Genomic DNA, 18,143 nt, shown 5'->3' on the forward strand with positions numbered 1-18,143 from the left:
TACCTGGCCGGCTAGGAAGGGGAGGGAAGGCTCCTGGGTGATGAATAGGGATGAACTGGGAACTGCTGGCCTGACTTGGAGTCTGAGTTACAGGTGTTTTCCTGGCTTCAGACACCGGAGTCTTCCTCATCTCTGTCTGGGATTTCACCTGATGCAAAAGAAAATATGAAGAAATTAAATCACTTTTCCTAAACTTCCACATTAACCGTATCATGTCTCAAGCCAAAAATTAAACTCTCAGATTGTCTGAGTGATTATTTTCTTCTCCCTAGGTAACTGAGAGAAGTTTGGAACACAGAGCCCTCCTCACTGACTTCAAGCAGATTACCCTGCATGTCCTCAGGTGCTTCTTACCTCACAAAAGCACTCAAGGGTATTTACTCAGAAGATGCAAGAGGCTCCTTCTCTAGCAATGATAGTGAGAAGCAGACATAGTATCTCACACCATCCAAGGAACTTACCGTGCTGCTCACTTGCAGTGTTTAAAAACAGAAAGTGCAAATGTTACTATTCTTCTCCTAGGACACTGCTTCAACCTGATTCATTCTACTTACCTGCAGAACCTTAAAAAGCAAACACTGCCACATTGTTTCTGGGGAGTTCTCTCAGCCTAATTCATACAGTGACATATATGCACAAACACCTCCACACTATGGAATTCCTGGGACCCAGAGCATACAAGACAAACAGCAGAAGTGCTTCACCTCATTCAGTTTACTGTGTAACTGCGGGGTGTTCTGTTAAAAGAGCTGCACCAGTTAAAGGCAGAGAGAAGAATGTAATGTAATGTTTACCTTATTCTGAGTCTCCTGTGGTCTGGGTCTTCCTGGGGAGGAAGACAGAGGGGAAGACTACTTTCCCTTTCTGTTCAGCTCGGCAGAACTGCCTGGAATGCAAGATGGAGCAGGCAGGAAAAAGACAGCAAGCAAGGAACCCGGGAAATACAGAAAGGGCCCAGGAGCAGACCTGACACCAAGCTTCAAAGGTGAGTGAAAGAAGAGGCTGTATCAGGGATCAAATTTAAAAAATCCAAATCAAACTATAACAATAATCTCCATATTATAACTGTGTGGGGTTTATTTAGACATTTATTGCTGCTGAGTTGAAAGGAGTTACAGGACAGTTGTTTCCTGCCAAATTACAGCAGTAAAAGGATAGATGCATTCAAATCCTTTCTTAAGTTCTTTTTCAAATTGAATTTCCCCATTTAGAAATTACAGAAGTGTAGGGTTCTTTCTGCATTTGTAAAATTGGGAGGTTTGAGTGAATTTTTCATTTCCCACTAGAAAAAGTCTGGAGGGAATTCCATCTCAAGGTTCTGGCAGATGCTAAACACCACGAACAATGCAGGCCCTTGCTCATCCCCCATCTCTTCACCCTCCAGCACATTCAGCATATTTAACTTACACTGTGCTGTCCCTTTTCCCTCCACAATAAGCCAAATATTTTTATAACCCATAATAAGCACTATGCATTCTTTTATGGAAATGCTGGAGAATTCAAAGACACTCTTCTTGCCATGGCATTTTAAAACTCAAGCTCTATCTATTAAAAATTCAAGTATGCTGTAAATAATTTCTAGAGGATGGCTTCCAAAAGGCCCACTGCATGATTTATAGTTAACTTTATGAAAACCTAAATCACTAAAATTGATTAATCAAGACAGATTTCAGTTCCTTCCCTGCTTCTATTTGATATCAACTCAGAAGAGTCAGTGCTACCAAATATTTACCCCCACAATAGCCCTAAGTGGACCTACACAGTGCTTGAGGGAAGCACCATTTCATCACAGGAACCTCTTAGGAGTATGCTACACTGTGAGTTAATCTGCATTAAACTTCCTTGGCTCCTAACATCACCTTCCCTAGAGAGCAGAGATTCAACCCAGATCAACCCATGCCTGAGCATGCAAGTCTCCCATGCATGTGCAAAGCAGGACTGATCACTTCTGTACCACATTCTTCACATTTTTGCCACGTAGGAACTGCAGCATTTAAGCTTTTGAAGGCAATGAACTATGTAGGAAATAAAGTGTGAAATCGCCAGGAGTGCCACAGCAGAACACCAACAGTCCACCAAGTGGTATGAAACCAACACTGGTTTCTCAGTGTGGGGGAAAGTAAGCAAGCCCTCCCTCTATTCTGGAGCAGGTCTGGGTAATCAAATCCACCAAATTATAAGAAACAAAAGGCATTTCACTGGACTTGTTGCCATAAATATAGCTGATGGAGTTAAAAAGCCACAATTAATTTCTATTAAAGAAGATACAAACAATAACAAACAACATCAGAGCAGATTCCACTACAGCTGGGTTTGTTGTATTTTAAGACTAAATCAAGCACATTTCTGATAAATAAGCTATCATCCCTATCCCGAAAGCTAACACAGTCCTCAGATCTGGTAGGTTTTTATCCACCTTAAGTCCTTATTTTGCAAGACAGGGGCACAGAGATCAAAACAGGGAGATATGCTCAGACCCACAATGACACCCAGATGCATTTGACAAATAACTAAAACTTGCTATTCTAGTTCACCTGTGTTGGTTTTCAGATACCAGAATCGTGTTCCATGACTCACAAATGACTGTCCCCTGGTTTCTGTAGCCTTTACAGAAACCACTTGTACCCTGAGGTATGGCTCCTCTGCAAAACCAACTGAATAATGCTGCCAGTTCAGACATTCCATTTCATAACCATGTTTAACAGCAAATCATCAGGAGGAAAACAGGGAGAATAACCCAAGGCTCCTAAACAACACAAGCTAGAAAAACTGAAAGAGATGGTTTGTCTAGTCTGGGGAAAAGACCTCAATTGCACAGGCCCTTGGAGCAGCTGCACAGAGGAAGAGTTATTCTGCAGACCTGTCCTGGGCAGTAGTAATGGGCTGCCAAGGGACAAAGTGCATTAGGAAATAATTTCCACTTGTAAGAACAGTGAAGAACTAACAGTTTCTCTAGGGAAATAACAGAAATCTCCATCACTATCACTGAATGGCTCCCATCATCATCAGGGAATGACTGAGATACAGCCAAATTGTCCAGGTGCAGATCAGATCAGATCAGATCAGCCCTGACACTCTCTACCCTCATTTACTATGACACAGCAGAAGACAGACCAGCAAATCCACTGTTTACTTGATATGTTTAATATATAATGCTCAAAGAAACAGATAAAAAAAGCATGCCCCAAAAAATTTAACTGGCAAAAGAGCAGCTGATGTGAAAACAAACCATTTTGAGCAAGTGCCTGAGCACAGATTGACCACTTAAGAGCACAGTGGCTTTCTTTACTTTGACAGACACCTGACTGCACCCACACTATAGGGGATCTTACTCCAAATATATACAATTCGGTGCTTTTGTGATGTGTTCAGTTTGTTGAATGCGCACCAGTCAACTGAAGTGAAAATGCAGAGTACCCAGTTCCTTCACAACAGATCCCAGAATGGCAAGAGCATGACTACGACCTGGCCACATGAACTGCCTTGGTGGCCTAAATAATTTGTGGAATGGGTAGAAATCTGTTTTTAGGATAGTTACAGCACCTCTCATTGCACTCTTTTTCCTCATATCTCTCTCTTTTTGATATAGCATCAAGGAAAAGCAAACAGATGCTAAGATCACCATCACCTAATCTTGGAGGTAGAAATATGTTATATTACTGAGCATTAGCTGCAGGGCCCACAGCAAGACCTCAGTTCTACCATACTATACACAAGCAATGAGTGCCCTGACACAACCTGGCACTGTCTCAGGCACAGTATCCCTCTGAGCTGAAGGCTTACCTGAACTGCCACATTCTGCTTTCCTGCTTCCTGCATCTTATCCAAGCCGCATTTCTTGGTCTCATTCTTTCTTTTATTGTTATCCTTCTTCCCATCATTCTTACTTGCTACTATTCCTTTGCTAAAGTCCCGTCTCTCCCTCGCTATGTCCTTTGCGGGGTAGATGCGTCCTTGTTCTCTGTTCATCTCCCGGGGCTTGATATTCTCTTTGAAGGTGACCATTGGCTTTTCTCCTGCATCGCAGCTGTTGCTCAGGCTTCTGCCAGAGGACAGCACTGATTTGAGTCCAGGGCTCCCATCTGCACACAGCGGCTCCGCCATGGATGGCTCCTGCAAGGCGAGACTCTCTTTGGCTTCACTAGGGTCCTCCAGTAAGAGCTCCGGGATTTCTGTCACAAACAAGAGCTTTCCTACCTCATTTTCACATTGAATCAATCTGAAACAGACAGGAAGGAATTAAAAAGCAAGTACATAAACTACATTACTTATCATAATCAGTCTGAAGGAATAGCTGACCCACAGTACATATTACTAGTTAGCATGTTGTTATAGCATGCTGACCCACGGTACATATTACTAGTGCTGTCAGCATCTTGTGCTCACATTACAGCTAACTGATGTGCTGGACAGAGAAAAAAATAACATTCTACACTGGCACTTGTGTCACCTCAGCTTCCAGTATCATGGGAAACACAAAGTACTTGCAATTACCTTGGCTGGTTATCAGCAATCCATTTGCCTGTGAAGATCAGGCGCTGTTGCCGTATCCGACGTTGCTGCCCTTCTTTATCCCCTGTAATTGCCTGGTGACCTTTGGAAAAATCCAAGTTCCTAGTATTGATACAGAAGAGGGAATATTAATTACCCTCTGCAATGTGCTATTTTTCTAGAAATACAATGTGTCAGCATTGCTCTATTAAAAGCTCTGAACTTTCACCAGATATTATTCAAAACATGGCTGTTAAGATGATTTACATATGTAATTCTCATCTGGTAAGACACATATACATTAAAGAGGTTCAGTGGAGTCATGAGCAGTATTATAACCTCAAGAATTTCTGAGGGTTACACCATCCATTGCAGTTGTTTTGAAGAGACCAACATCAATCTATACAGCAATAAACACATGAATAAGATATTGTAGGGAACAGGCCAATGTCTGTAGAAGTCATGACATCAGCAAGGGTGAAGGATCCTTCAGCTGTCACCCACCTGAATGAGGGTCTCAGAGCCAGGAATCCTTGCAACTCAAATTCTTCTGGAAGGGGGGTTGCTGACAAACAGACAGTAAACAGCATAAGGAAAGCATGAAAACACTGAGCACAGTATCACAGCAGATAACTCAGCATGGTCTCTATACATAGTAAAGCCTTCTATTAACTGGTCCACCCCACAATCGGAGAAATTCAGGAGGGATAAAGCAGAGCAGTCTGCTCAGAACAAGAAAAAGCATTTCAAAAGTATTCACATGAACTAATACAAGAAGATAACTTGCTTCCTTATTTGCTCTTCAACTGTAATTCCCCACATCAGCAGGAGAAACATTGTTTTTCCCAGTTCTTTACAGCACAGACTACAAGTGTCCTTACCATTATTACTGGATAGATCTTCTTCGTGAGGCTGGAAACTATTTAGGAGAGAGATCAGCCAGGGCCATATGCTAAAAATTAGAAAACAGGCAAACCCTAAGTGAAAACTGCAAAACACGGGATGTGTTTGCTTAACCAAAATAACACCGAATGCTGTTACCATCACAGTCCACATTAATCCTCTGATTCCCAAGAAAAGTTTCTTCACAAAGTGTCAGTGAAAAGACCACTTTCTTGAAAAAATTACTATTACTAAAAAGCCAACCTAAAGTTCCCAAGGAAGTTCCCAGGTTCTCACAGCAGTGTTCATCATCCAGCAGGTCAGGGAGCCTGTTGGGAATACCTAGAGTGTGAGCAAGTGCTGCAAGCACCTGTCTGTAATTCATGCTTTGCAGTCCAAAGGTGATGGCTCTCAAGGCACAGTCAATGAATCAGTTTAGGCAGCAAAAGAGTTTATCAAGACACAGCAGTGCAGAAGTACATCCGCTTCCTGAACAATACTGTACTGTAGTGGTGGAGCATTTACCACCAAGGGAAGAGGAAGGGTTGCACCAAGAAAGATCATTAAACTAGGGGTGAAGTTGGAGTCCCCTGCCTTGCCCTCACAATAGCAGTAACAAGCAATGACTGAAAATTCTTCCCAAAGTCCCTGAAGCAAACAATTTTAAAATCACACCAATCACTGCATAGGTGGTTAACATTTAACTGCTACCATCAGGCTGCTTGCTCCCGTTTGCTAAAAGCTCCCACCCAAAAGTCCAAAAATCCTTCTGCTTTACCGATGGGCACCACAGAAACAACAGAAAACCATTTCAAGATGCCCACTGTGCTCAGTGTAGGAGAAATGAATGTGTCCTCCTCAGCAAGGCTTTCAGCCATCATCCAGCACATGGCCTGGAGAATGCACCATGCCCCCAACAGCACTGTACACCCTCAGCTGCTTTCTCACATGGCTGCAGGCACAGACAGCATAATCTTCTTCATCATTATTTATTCTCTACACTACACTGAGCAACAGCTCCTTCCCATGACTGACAAGGAACAAAAGAAGGAAAAAACACCCCACAGGTCTCCAATGAGGCAAGTAAACTCAGTAATACGTTGTTCAGAAAATGGGCTCCTTCAGAGAATCCCAGAATGGTTTGGGCTGGAAGGGACCTCCCACTCCCTGCCATGAGCAGGGACACCTTCCACTACCCCAAGGTTGCTCCAAGCCCTGTCCAACCTGGCTTTGGACACTTCTAGGGATGGGGCAGCCATAGCTTCTCTGGGCAAGTTGGGCCAGGGCCCCACTGCCTTCACAGAGAAGGATTTCTTTCTAACCAATCTAAATCTACCCTCTTTCAGCTTTAAGCCATTTACTCCATGAATTACCACCTGCATGTCCTTTCTGCAAGGACTACTTGCTATCAAGTAGGTATCTTGCCTGTTAAAATACAGGCATAAGTCTTCCTTCAGATGTGAGTGGCAATAGTTATCATCATCTCAAAACCATATCTGAGCTCTTTTCCTTAATCTTTCCTTTAGGAATTCTGTAGTTTAAGATCCCAAAACTCTACAGGGTTTTTTGTTTCTTATTTAACAAACCAATGTTATAGGTACACTTGTCCCCAATGCATCACACTGCTTTCCTTGGAATGCCCATCTTAGGAACAATGCTCATCCAGCTGCATCAGTAACAGTCACTCTGATCCTAAGAATCACCTTATAGAAACACTTTATTGAATCACAGTAATTAATGACAAGTTAATAGACTATGTAAAAAAAAATAATCGTGAATTTTGAGCAATTTAAGCTTGAATTTATGAGATTAGTGGCAAAAGTGAAAAATCAGTGCAATGGTCCAGAACAGTTATGCCTGCACTGACATTTAAAGAGCCCCTCTACTAAACTGAATTTAATTCCTAGATGGCTACATTCCAGCACTGCCCCAGTGATGGTTTAGTGCACAAAAACAAGGCATTCTTCTGCCACTTCCTACAGTAATCTGAGAAATCATTATACTAGGTAACACTACAGGAACACTCAGTAGTTATGCTCAAATTGGACATTATAAAATAGATCCCCCGATTGTAAAAAACTTACAGCAAACCTAAAGACAATTAAAAGAGTCAATTTGCTCATGTAACCAACAAGTCTCGTGTTTTGCTTTATGAACTTTCTAGCACACACACTTTCTATCGCTTTGGTATCTGTAATAAGTTGTATGATCACTCTTCCCATGGCTCATTTGTGGATCAACAGTAATTAGGACCCTCATGCAACAAAATGTAACAAGAGAAAGATTAACACTCACTACCGTCTTTCATCAACCACTGCCTCCTGGAAAACACTGGGCCTAAGTTTCAGCCAGTCCATTGAAACCTTCACAGCTGGAAGAGGATACGCAGCCCCAGAGTCCTCTTGGTAGTCATTTTGTAAAGGACACTTGCACAGAACTCCAAGAAATGACACTAGAAACAGAGTAAGAGGAAAAAGCAAAAGAAAAAATTCCATTATGTGAGAATGACATTTCAAAGTTAACCAAATAACCTAATCAAACATACACACCCCATGAACCCCTATTCTAAGAGCTAGTTCTTTAAAACAAGGCAGCCTAGCTACCTCATTTTAAAGAATCTACCAACAGATCACAACAGAGTTTTTCAATAGTTTTCTACTACGCAGCAGAATCTTGATGTTCTTATCTCTTCAGCTGTCATGGCAAATAATCTTGGTAAAGGTAAAAACATCATGTGAGCCAAGCTGAGTGCATAAATAGTCACTCACCTATTTATTAGACATTATCAACTCAACTACCTACCTGCACTTTATTCACTTCAACCAGCAGGCACACAAATGCACTGGAGCTCTGCAGGCAGGCACCCAGCCCAGACCCCTTAGGGCACAGAAGCTGAGAAAGAGTAATCACACCAGCTTGACCATGGTGCCTTCAGAATCAACTCCAGGCTGGAACTTGGAGAAATCCAGCTATTCAGAAATTTAGGTTGACAAACAATGCCAAGCTGACAACAGGCTCAGTCAGGTTAAGCAAATCAGCATTATGTGTCTAGAGTCTAAAATGCTCTGCACTCTCACTTATCTCCAGCTTGATATTACCAAAGGCAAAGAAGTAGCTGAGGTCCTGGTTGAATCAGCTTCAACTTCAGTCCTGTTGAATCAGAACCAGTTCCATTAAAAGCAACTCCAACTGTATGCAGCCAATTGGAGAGCAGCCCCCAAAGAGGACTACTGCTCACTGCCAAGCTGGATCCAGTTTTGCACCCAAAATAAAATGTGCTTTCAGAACCAGGAAAATGATGCAAAGTACTGTAAAGCTTCAAACACAGTAAGTCTGGACACAGAAATCCAGTGTTAGTCAGCACTGGATATAAATGATATAAATGACATAAATGATCCCGTGTGACCATCTCTCACAACACTCTCTCTAATGTCTATTCTCAGCACTTACCTCACAGAGCCATTAAGCTAAATCCTGACAGGAAATTACTAATGGATTCCACATTTAAATCAAGAGAACTACAAAAATCAATTAGCTCCCACACTTACTGAAGAGAGCCAGGAGCTGTGTCCAGCAGAGCTGCTCATCCTGGCTGTAGCTGTGCTGCTCTGTTTCATTGCTGAAGTCTCGCAAGTGGTGCAGTTGGAACAGGTTGATCACAGTAATATGGACTAACTGCTGAGAGTTGAAGGCCTTCTGGAACAACAACCTCTGCAACAAAGACACAGGGTGTATGTATTTTTAGATGGCAAAACACATGCTTGAAAGGATTGGTGGTTGCTCCTTCACTGCTTGACTAATGTTTCTGCCCTCAGGCAACATTCCTCTGGATTTTATTTTCAGGTCATGCCTCCCAGCACAGCACTGGGCTGCCCAGGAGGACCCCACTGTTAAGCACAAGGTTTTTGCTTGTACACCAGCTCAGACACACAAATCAACATCCCCTTTGCATATGGTTCTCTTCCAGAGCCAAGTGCAACTTCAAATGTGCACTGATACATGTGGAAAGGCCCATAGATCCACTGGGTTTGTCTGCCTTTCAAGGAACCAGCATAGAGACGTGTGACATTTAAAGAAAAACACCCCAGGAAAATTTAACTACTGCATGGTTATGCATTAAAGAGTACTTCCATGTCTGACTTCACGGGTCATGGAATGCCTGGTGGGCTAAAATAGTGAGAGCTATTTACAAATGTCTTTCAGTAACTGTGCTGGAAAAGACACCTTTCTCAGGACAGGAAAAGAGACATCAAGGCTTTTTGTGGGGGGAAAAAAAAGGAGCATCAGGAAAAGGTTTAAGCTCCATGTTCACCCTTGACTCTCATTTAGGGCATGAAGCACTGTACAGCTGATAACTGAGACTGGAAGAGCTGCCAGCAGCAGCACCCAGGGCCTGACTGAACGCTCACCACCCTGCAATTGCTCTACTCAGAGTTAAAATGAGCCACAAAGTTAAACTGATTCACTACCATTCAGCCAACTTCTCATCTACACTCAACTTGAAGCCAGAAGAGCTGCTGTTCGATAAATTAGGCCTTATGTTGCATAATATAAGCAAAAGAAAGGTAATATAGGCAACAAAGCAGGGCTTATTAGCTGTTTTAACACTCTGGATCAGTCCAGAAAATGAAGACTCTTCCACATGCCTGAGGAACCTTCATAATTACTGATTATAAGCACTGGAGAAAAAACAGTACTTATTCAACAGCCAGCATCACACATGGAAAGAGAGATATAATTATTTCCTTCAGAAGCAACATAAACTGCCTGGGTTGGAGCAGCCCACATTGAAAGTTAATTCATAGCAAGTTCTGTGGTTTTTAAAATTTATTTTAAAAACAGTGTGAACCTAGCTGTAGCAATACAATTCAAGACAAAAAAATTGTAAAAGGACACTATAAAGAACACTTGTGATTTTTTATATTGCTCAGACCACACTCCCCTTTCCTATTTTTGAAAAGCATTCACTGTTCTGCTGAACATATTAATCTTCCCTGTTTCTTTCCCACAAATTAGGAAACTGAAGCAGAGCAGTTTCCAAAAGGCATTTACCAGTTAACACTGTCCTCTCTGCAACTGTATGACTTTGCATAAATACCTTATAAAATTCTTTTGTTTTGATCTTTGCTGTATTGTCCAACATAATTAGCTGGGTATGTAATCAGTGGGACTCCTGTATTTACCATGGAAAACATGCTCTGCACAGTTCTAGTCTGCACAAAGTAGGGTTGTATGGGACACTTTTCAAGGGCAAACTGTTGACAGGAGAGGCAAGTTTTCCAAGGCAGATTAAAAGCAGCCTTAATAACCACTGGGAGTGAATGAAAGCCACCCAAAAAAATGAAGCTCTCAAAATTCATCAAGCCACCAAGCCAAGACTTCACAGATGAATTAAGTCCTTTTCAGATATCCAAAAATCATCCAAGTTAGAGAGCAGAGAACCAACAGTGGTCACTGATTTCTCCTGTATCTCCACCAACAATGGACCATATGTCAAATGGGAAAAAAATCCCTAATCTTGACAGAAGTTACCAGAACTATCCAATGCAAACCTTCCCTAATTGGTCACTCGAGCTTCCTGTATTTTATCATGTTAATGAATGATTGCTGGACTGTAATTTCAGAAGTCAGCTGCTAAAAAATATTCTCCTCAATATGCTAATTGATATGTTGTTAGAACTAACCTTGAACTGTTCTTCCAGCTTTTCTCGAAGAGGGTTCAGCTTCTCCAAGCTCTTACTCAGGTACACATGGCCATGAAATTTAATAAATGCCTTGATGAAATCAGACACACTCCATCGAGTCTTCACCTCATCACGACTGCATTTAGAATACAAATACCTGATTCAATCTCTGGAATTACACACAGCTGCACATAACACTAAAGAATTACTCCAAAATGAGGGAGAAATGTCCATGCCAAGCTACTTTTCGTGTTGGCACAATATGCTCTTTCCTGCATTCACTAATCACAGTCAGGAGCATCACAAACTATTCTTGTTCCAGACACCTGTGAGGATGCTCTGACTGGACAAGGATTGAGGGATTTCTGTTTCCACTGCCAAACATGAATAACTTCTAGCAAGGCAGGTACTTTTAGAAGAAATACCTTCCAGCTTATCTGAGTGGCAACAATTTACTCTTAGTCTCACCTTTCCAGTGCTTTAGAAAGTGCTTTTTGTAGGTTAGTGGAGGCAGCTGGGAAAGGAAACTTCACAGCAATGCTTCTGCAGTAGTAGAAAATTGTGGTTAAGTGGTCTCCTTTGGAGGAAGCTAGGATAGCCAACTGATTATAAGGCTGACCTAAGGGAGAAAAAGACAAGATGTCCAACAAGTTGTCCTGGAGGGAAACAAGCTAGATTTCAGAGTACGTGTGGTCACTTGGAAAGGGAGCATACAGTCCTCAGTTCTTTGACAGACAAGGCTCAGACCGGTCTGCTGACCCTTCCACCCCAGCCTTGGATCTGGCTACCACTTCAGTGAAAAAGCTTCTAAACTTCTAAATTTGTGGTGCATCAGCTGTTTGATTGATTTTTGGTGTTTTGTTTTGTTTGTTTGTGGGTGTGGTTTTGTTGTTGTTTGTTTAGTTTGGCTTTTTTGTTGTTGTTTTTGGGGGGTTGGTTTTTTTTTGTTTTGTTTGTGCTTTTTGTTTGTCTGTTTTGTTGCCTTTTTTAAACTTTGTATGGAGAAGGATTGGGTATGGAGGTCTCTGATTTTGTTTGCTTGTTTGTTTCAGGGGGTTGAATTTTTGTTTTGTTCAGTTAGAATGCAACTGGCTAAAGAACTGATTTACTGGTTTCAGCAGCTCAGCTCAAAGGTGACTTTGATCCTTCTATCACTATCCCTACATTCTGGGTCACTGGAAGATCTAGCTAAAAAGCTAGATCCCTGAACTAAAAAATTCATTAACTCCTATCAGCAACTTGAAAAGTCCAATTTTAGTTACTAAACTTGATAAATTGATATGGGAATAAACAATAAAAGAAAAAAATCAATACTGGTGTAAAGCAAGTTTTCATTAATTGTACTTTATAATGTATGAATGTAACAGAGTATAGCTGTAGTGAAGCTTCCAGTAAAGGTGTGTATTACCTTCCTTGTTACAAAATCTGCACAAAAAGGAAGTGACACAGATGGTGCAAATAACCATTATCTAAATGACTGACTGATGCATGAGGAGAATTTGGAGAGGCATATTTATATAAAAGCTCAGGTTTTCAACTGCCACAGAAAAAAAACAATACCCCAAATCTTCCCTTGGAATTATGAACTGAAAAGGTACTCACCATTAGAAGGGACAAGTTGAGCTGCATGTCTATAGTAAGACTCTGCCTGGCTGGTCTGATTCCTATAGCGAGCTAAGAAAATAGAAAAAAACAACCAAGCTGAGTCCCAAAATTCCACTCCCCTGCAGTTAATTTCACAAAATGCAACTTACCTGATGAGCATTTCACTAGCATTTCAGAAAGAAACATCAGAACAATGTGCAATTACACCAAACAGCACCAACATTTGACACATTCAATTCTGTGGTGCTTGTTTTGCCTTAGACCTAAGACTGTCTTATAGACAACAGTGCCAAGAACACTACATCCAGAGAGCTAAAAATATTTTTGATAATATTCTATGATCTTTGCACAATCACCAACTAAATCTATTTTTAGGTTGTTCAAAAAGGAATGGCAGATTGCTGTGAAAAGAGAACTTTCTACAATACAAAGTTTTACTGAAATCAAGAAAGAAATAAACCTGCTGAACTTAATGCAAAAAAGAAATCCCATTTATGAAAGACTGGATTTCTAACCAGAACCCTTGTACTGTAATAATTACAACCCTTGTAATAAGATGCTGGTGTTCTGGAATGGAGAAGTGTGCTAGCCTGCTGCAACAAGCTTTTGAAATAGTTACTAGTTTCAGCACTTCCCTGTGCCTGCCAGCTAGAACATGATTAGAATGCCAGGAGACAGACTCTAGCAGATCACTAGAGAGCCAGTGATTAACTGTCTCCATGTGTTAATGTGTAACACACGCTAGGTAAGTCTGAACAGAGTTTCTTTCCACATCTTTCCCCCTGCAGCAATGACCATAGGCAGAATCAGCAACTAGCTACCCAAGTGGAGCACACTTGCTCCAGCAGCCGCTATGATACATGCAGATCCCTCTCCAGAAGCTGAACACACACAGAACTCCGTGGCCCAGCCCCTTCCTTCTCAAACTCACCAATATCTCCCAGGTGGACAAGGCAGTGCTGGCAGATGTAGGAGCAGGAGCTGGACTGTGGCTTCACGATGGCGCTGGTGTGCGTCTGTTTATTGCTAATGATCCCCAGCTGGGAAGACTTCACGCGGCACGGCAGGTCTACGTTAAAAACTGTGCACAATTCCTGTAATAACTGCAAAAGCGGGGCTGGGTCAGCAGCAGCTTGAGACTGGCATTGGAGAGGCATCAAAACAAGTCACAAAACTTAACAGAGCACCACTCGGAGGTGTGCTCACCACAGGTGAGGCAAACACAATTTGAGGTGAACAAGCTCGAGTTACTGAGACTCGAAAATACATTCTCCATATGGAATTCATCGCGTTCCATTGTGTCCACTATGTTTGTCTGCCGGTAACAAAAAGCTCAGCATCCCAAAGCAGTAAGCAACTCAATCCTCATGATACTTCTATCACCAAGGATTTATCAGTGAAGACTGACTGTGGGAGGTCTACAAATATTGCTGGGTTTTATGGTTTTGCTTTGTCTTTTTGTTTGTTTTGTTTTTTCAGTAGGACACTCAAGAGGAACACAGTGGGTTTTATACCTTGATGAAATGACACTGTTCTCTGAAAATAACAGAAAGGAACATCCCTAATCCTCCAAAGCAGCTGGTTTCAACGTAAGAAACCACACTATCCCAACTTAAACTTCAGAAAGAAGATGGAACATAACCAAGTTTGTAAGCAACACAAGGTAGTACTAACAGTTCAGTGGCTGAGGTGTCAGTAAATATTTGTGGTAAGCCAACACTGAAACTCTTTCAAGGAACAAGGCATCAGCTACTTGATCAAATATTTCAAAAGCTGACTGAAAGAAAACCTCAACTCTACCATTTTAATTGGTGCTTTTGAAGTTTTTCCTAATGGACTCCAGCAAATACTCTCCAAAGTAACAGCAAGCAGAGAATGAAGAGTGTTCGTTGGACTGAGTTCTAGGGTAAAATATGCAGGTGAGAAGTGACAGACTTTCTCCCAGCTGGGAACATGCTCAGTCTCCAAATAAAACAGATCTGCAGGAGGGCTGCACTTCCAGATAAAGGCACAGAGAAAGTCCATGGCTGACAGAGACACACGCTTTGTAAGCAAGATTTGATGTGATGCTTTTGCTTGCTGCAGAAAGAGGTTTTTGTTACATCTCCCTTCCCTTTGGGTCTGTCTTTATACAGTAAACAAAAATCCCTAAACATGAGAGATCTCACAGATGAAAGCTGGTTAAAAGAGAGCAACTTGACATCTTCAAAGATGCCAAATTAAGAAAATTCATGCTCTTGTTCAAAGATGTCACTTGCAGAAGCCTCACAGCTGGAGAACAGGTACATTGGCTGAGCCAAGGTTTAAGACTGAAAATGTGATGAACATCACAGCAAACTGAAAAAGATGACCCAGTCTGTAGTATCAAACTCAGAAAGAGTAAAATTCCCTGATCCACTGCAGGAAAGAACAAGGCTTTTGCAAGACAAATAGTGTAGATGATAGAATGCCCTTGGCAACCATGACAGCCTGTCAAACTGGCTGCTTCCAACAACTAGCTTTACCCAATTAAAAAAAAAAACAAAAAAAAACCAAAAACAAAACAAAACACAAAAAAACCCACCAAACCAAAAAAACACCCAAAGAAACAAAAAACCCCCAACCAACCAATCAAAAAACCCCACAAAAAAAAAATGCTGAAGGGAAAAAAGGGGCAGCCACAAGGGTACCCTGGAGTTGGCACTGCGGATGTCTGGAATCCAACTAGGAAATGATACAGTACGAATGACCTACTCTCAGTGCTGTAAGCTGAAGACAAAGTTTACTCTGAACACAGAAAGGATTCAGCAACCACAATGTTGTTGAAGCAGATACCAAATGAGGAGGAAAAAAGGAAAGAAAGGCAAGTTATCTTTATTAAGGCCATTATCATACACTGACTCTTATTCTCTGTAATTTAAAGCTCAAGTCTAATGAAATATGAATAGGAATCTCACTCCTTTGGCAATTAACTGAAAACCTTGCAAATGATTCTTAGCCCAAGAGCCCTCAACGATACAGTTTTACTTTAGGGGAAGACAAGTTCCTAGAAGTGAACCAATTGTTCTAATTGTTGTCAAAAATAAAGACTTACACCTCAATGCTCATAATTGGTGTTACAAGTCACAAGGAAGGGACAAAGAACAAAACCATTAGGCCATCACACACATCCTGTGCATCTGTGTTTTCTGCACATATTTCTGTTCCTGAGTAACTTAATCCAAGAACAAACTGATTATCCTTGTTTATCCTTCACTATACAGTGAATGAGAAGGAATGAAGGCAATGGTCAACAAACACTTACATAGGAATGAGAAGCCAAATGGGATTTTTTTGAGAAATAACAGAAAAAAAGAACTATGAAATCATCAACTAACTCATCTGCTAGGCTTGAGGTTTTTTGTGTCGTCATTTCTGTAAGACGTTACAATTAAAAGACAAAATTTCTCACCGCAGGTCACTGCAGAGACAGAGTAAATGGCTTTAAGAGGGACTGGAGAGCCAGTGAGGGCTAGGCCTTCTAATAGGACTCACACAGGCAACAAGAAGGCAACAGATGCACAGCAAGAAGGCAAGAGACAGTGCAAAGAAGTATCATTCTACCCTTTCCTGCTGCTTTATGATTGCTCTGAGCAGTCACAGATAAGCACACACAGTAAGAAATGGACCTTTGACCTTACCCAAAACAGTAGGGTTTAGGCTTTGAAGAGATTCTATTAGAAAGGAACCTGAATTGCACCAAAACAATTACCAGATGCACAGTTTCAGCTCAAGACTGATCAAAAGAAAGCCCATCACCAGCTCTGCAGACATCTCCTGCTGAGAGCACCATGGCTAGCAAGGTGCACTGCTCAATCCAATATAGCAGCAGTTTCCTAAGCTAAGGGCAAAGGGCAGATTTTACCCACCTAAAACTGATCCTCCACCCATCCTCTACTTTGTGCAACTCACCTGTGTGTAGAAGCCACTAGCTGCCTCTAAAAACAGAGAAAGGTTCGCCTGAACTTCGCTCCGATTCGGATTTGCTCTGTTTTTCGCCTGACCCTGGAGTGTTGTGATCTGATTTTTAAAGGCATGATTCCAACTGAAAATAAAAGAGGCATTTACCTTTTTACTTTGGAAGTGTCTTATGCAGATGGCATAAGCAACAGGAAAGAACTGTTTAATTACACAGCATCAGACATGAAGAATATTCAAATTCAGGCAACATTCAGATGAGAACAAATGTTAAATATGGAATAACCACCTTTCCTCACCTTTTGTATCTAGGAAAACAGATCCTAATAGATATATACAGCTAATACATATGGGTATATATGTATATGGCTAATGCTAACATCATTAATATTTGCTTGCAACTGTTCTATTTTAGGCAGCATAGAAAACAAGATGTGGGGTGCAGAAATGAGGGTTAAAAATCATTCAGTAACTGGAAGCATGGAGAGGAGAACTCAGCCAGCCTACTCATCTGGCTTCCCTCAATGCTGAAAGAGCCACATGCTTCTGTTAACTAAACTTATTACAATCCATGTCTACACCTTAAATAACAGGGAATGGATTCAGGGTATGGAGAAAACCCAGCTGGATCTTCCCCTGATTTGTAAGGTGCCATGAGCAACCCATTAACTTCTACCCTGATTACTCCTCCCTCTGCCCAGCTCTACCTCACAGGGCTTAAAACACAGCTCTTCAGCAGCTACTCAGCTCCTGTTAGACCTTGCTCAAAGCCCCGGGTGATTACATCAGGCAAATGTCCTCCTTCCTGGAAGATGCAGACTGCAGCCCTTCCCTGATAGCAGAGCAGACTGGTGCTCCTAGGCTTCTCCACCTCCATCTGGTTCTCCAAAATCTACTCCTGCATGACATGGCTGCTTCTGAATTGCCAGAGGTAAAACACTAACCTACTAAATGCTCTTTATCAGCCCTGCAGTGCATTGTCATGTTTCACCCACAGCACAGCCCTCCTCTTAAAGGAAAAAGACAACCATCCCATAGGATACAATTGCTTTTCTGCAGCTCTCAAGGTTTCCTGCCCCCAGCCCAGATTACATACATACACACACACAAATTCAATGAGGTACTTACAGGTCCTGCTCCACTTTTTTGTCTAAAGCGTATTCCAAATCAGTCACTAGCATTTTTTGATACAAGTCCTGTAGAGCCTGTCTGGATGTCCAGACTTCTGCTGGACCCAGCTTTGAATCTGAGCAACAGGAAAGAAAAAAAACCCAAAGACACATAAATTTATAGAATTAATCTGATTTTTCACTCATTTACCAAATTAAAAAAAATAGAACTCAATATGAGAAACACACCACCAAGCAAGCACCTGCTTTTATCAGTTTCTTTAGAATAGTGAAATACAAGAAGCACAGAGGGGTTGAGTGCTCACTGCTTAACTGATGAGTCTCCTACAACACCAGAACTAGATGTGAACCAAGTTAGCAGCTGGCAAGTTAAAAAACAAAACAGGAACATGTGGCTCTCCGTAAGTTATTAAAC

General features: G+C 41.5%; 1 protein-coding gene across 4 annotated transcripts in view; it reads right to left on the bottom strand.

Moving 5' to 3' along the window:
* SMG7 (SMG7 nonsense mediated mRNA decay factor) overlaps positions 1-18,143 on the bottom strand; it is a 53,993-nt gene that overhangs the window by 11,842 nt on the left and 24,008 nt on the right. For 3 of the 4 annotated variants that reach the window (XM_062497018.1, XM_062497021.1, XM_062497019.1), the window contains exons 3-15: positions 17,727-17,844; positions 16,593-16,725; positions 13,594-13,765; positions 12,660-12,731; positions 11,526-11,676; positions 11,058-11,193; positions 8,922-9,084; positions 7,669-7,825; positions 5,373-5,443; positions 4,996-5,056; positions 4,495-4,614; positions 3,784-4,219; positions 4-148 (exon numbers count right to left, since the gene is read on the bottom strand). In XM_062497018.1, the coding sequence (XP_062353002.1) occupies positions 4-148; positions 3,784-4,219; positions 4,495-4,614; positions 4,996-5,056; positions 5,373-5,443; positions 7,669-7,825; positions 8,922-9,084; positions 11,058-11,193; positions 11,526-11,676; positions 12,660-12,731; positions 13,594-13,765; positions 16,593-16,725; positions 17,727-17,844 (1,935 nt within the window). The remainder of the gene's footprint in view (positions 1-3; positions 149-3,783; positions 4,220-4,494; positions 4,615-4,995; positions 5,057-5,372; positions 5,444-7,668; positions 7,826-8,921; positions 9,085-11,057; positions 11,194-11,525; positions 11,677-12,659; positions 12,732-13,593; positions 13,766-16,592; positions 16,726-17,726; positions 17,845-18,143) is intronic. The other variant, XM_062497020.1, reaches the window with a different exon arrangement.

Source organism: Cinclus cinclus, chromosome 8 (genome assembly GCF_963662255.1).
Source record: "Cinclus cinclus chromosome 8, bCinCin1.1, whole genome shotgun sequence".
Classification (NCBI taxonomy): Eukaryota; Metazoa; Chordata; class Aves; order Passeriformes; family Cinclidae; genus Cinclus; species Cinclus cinclus.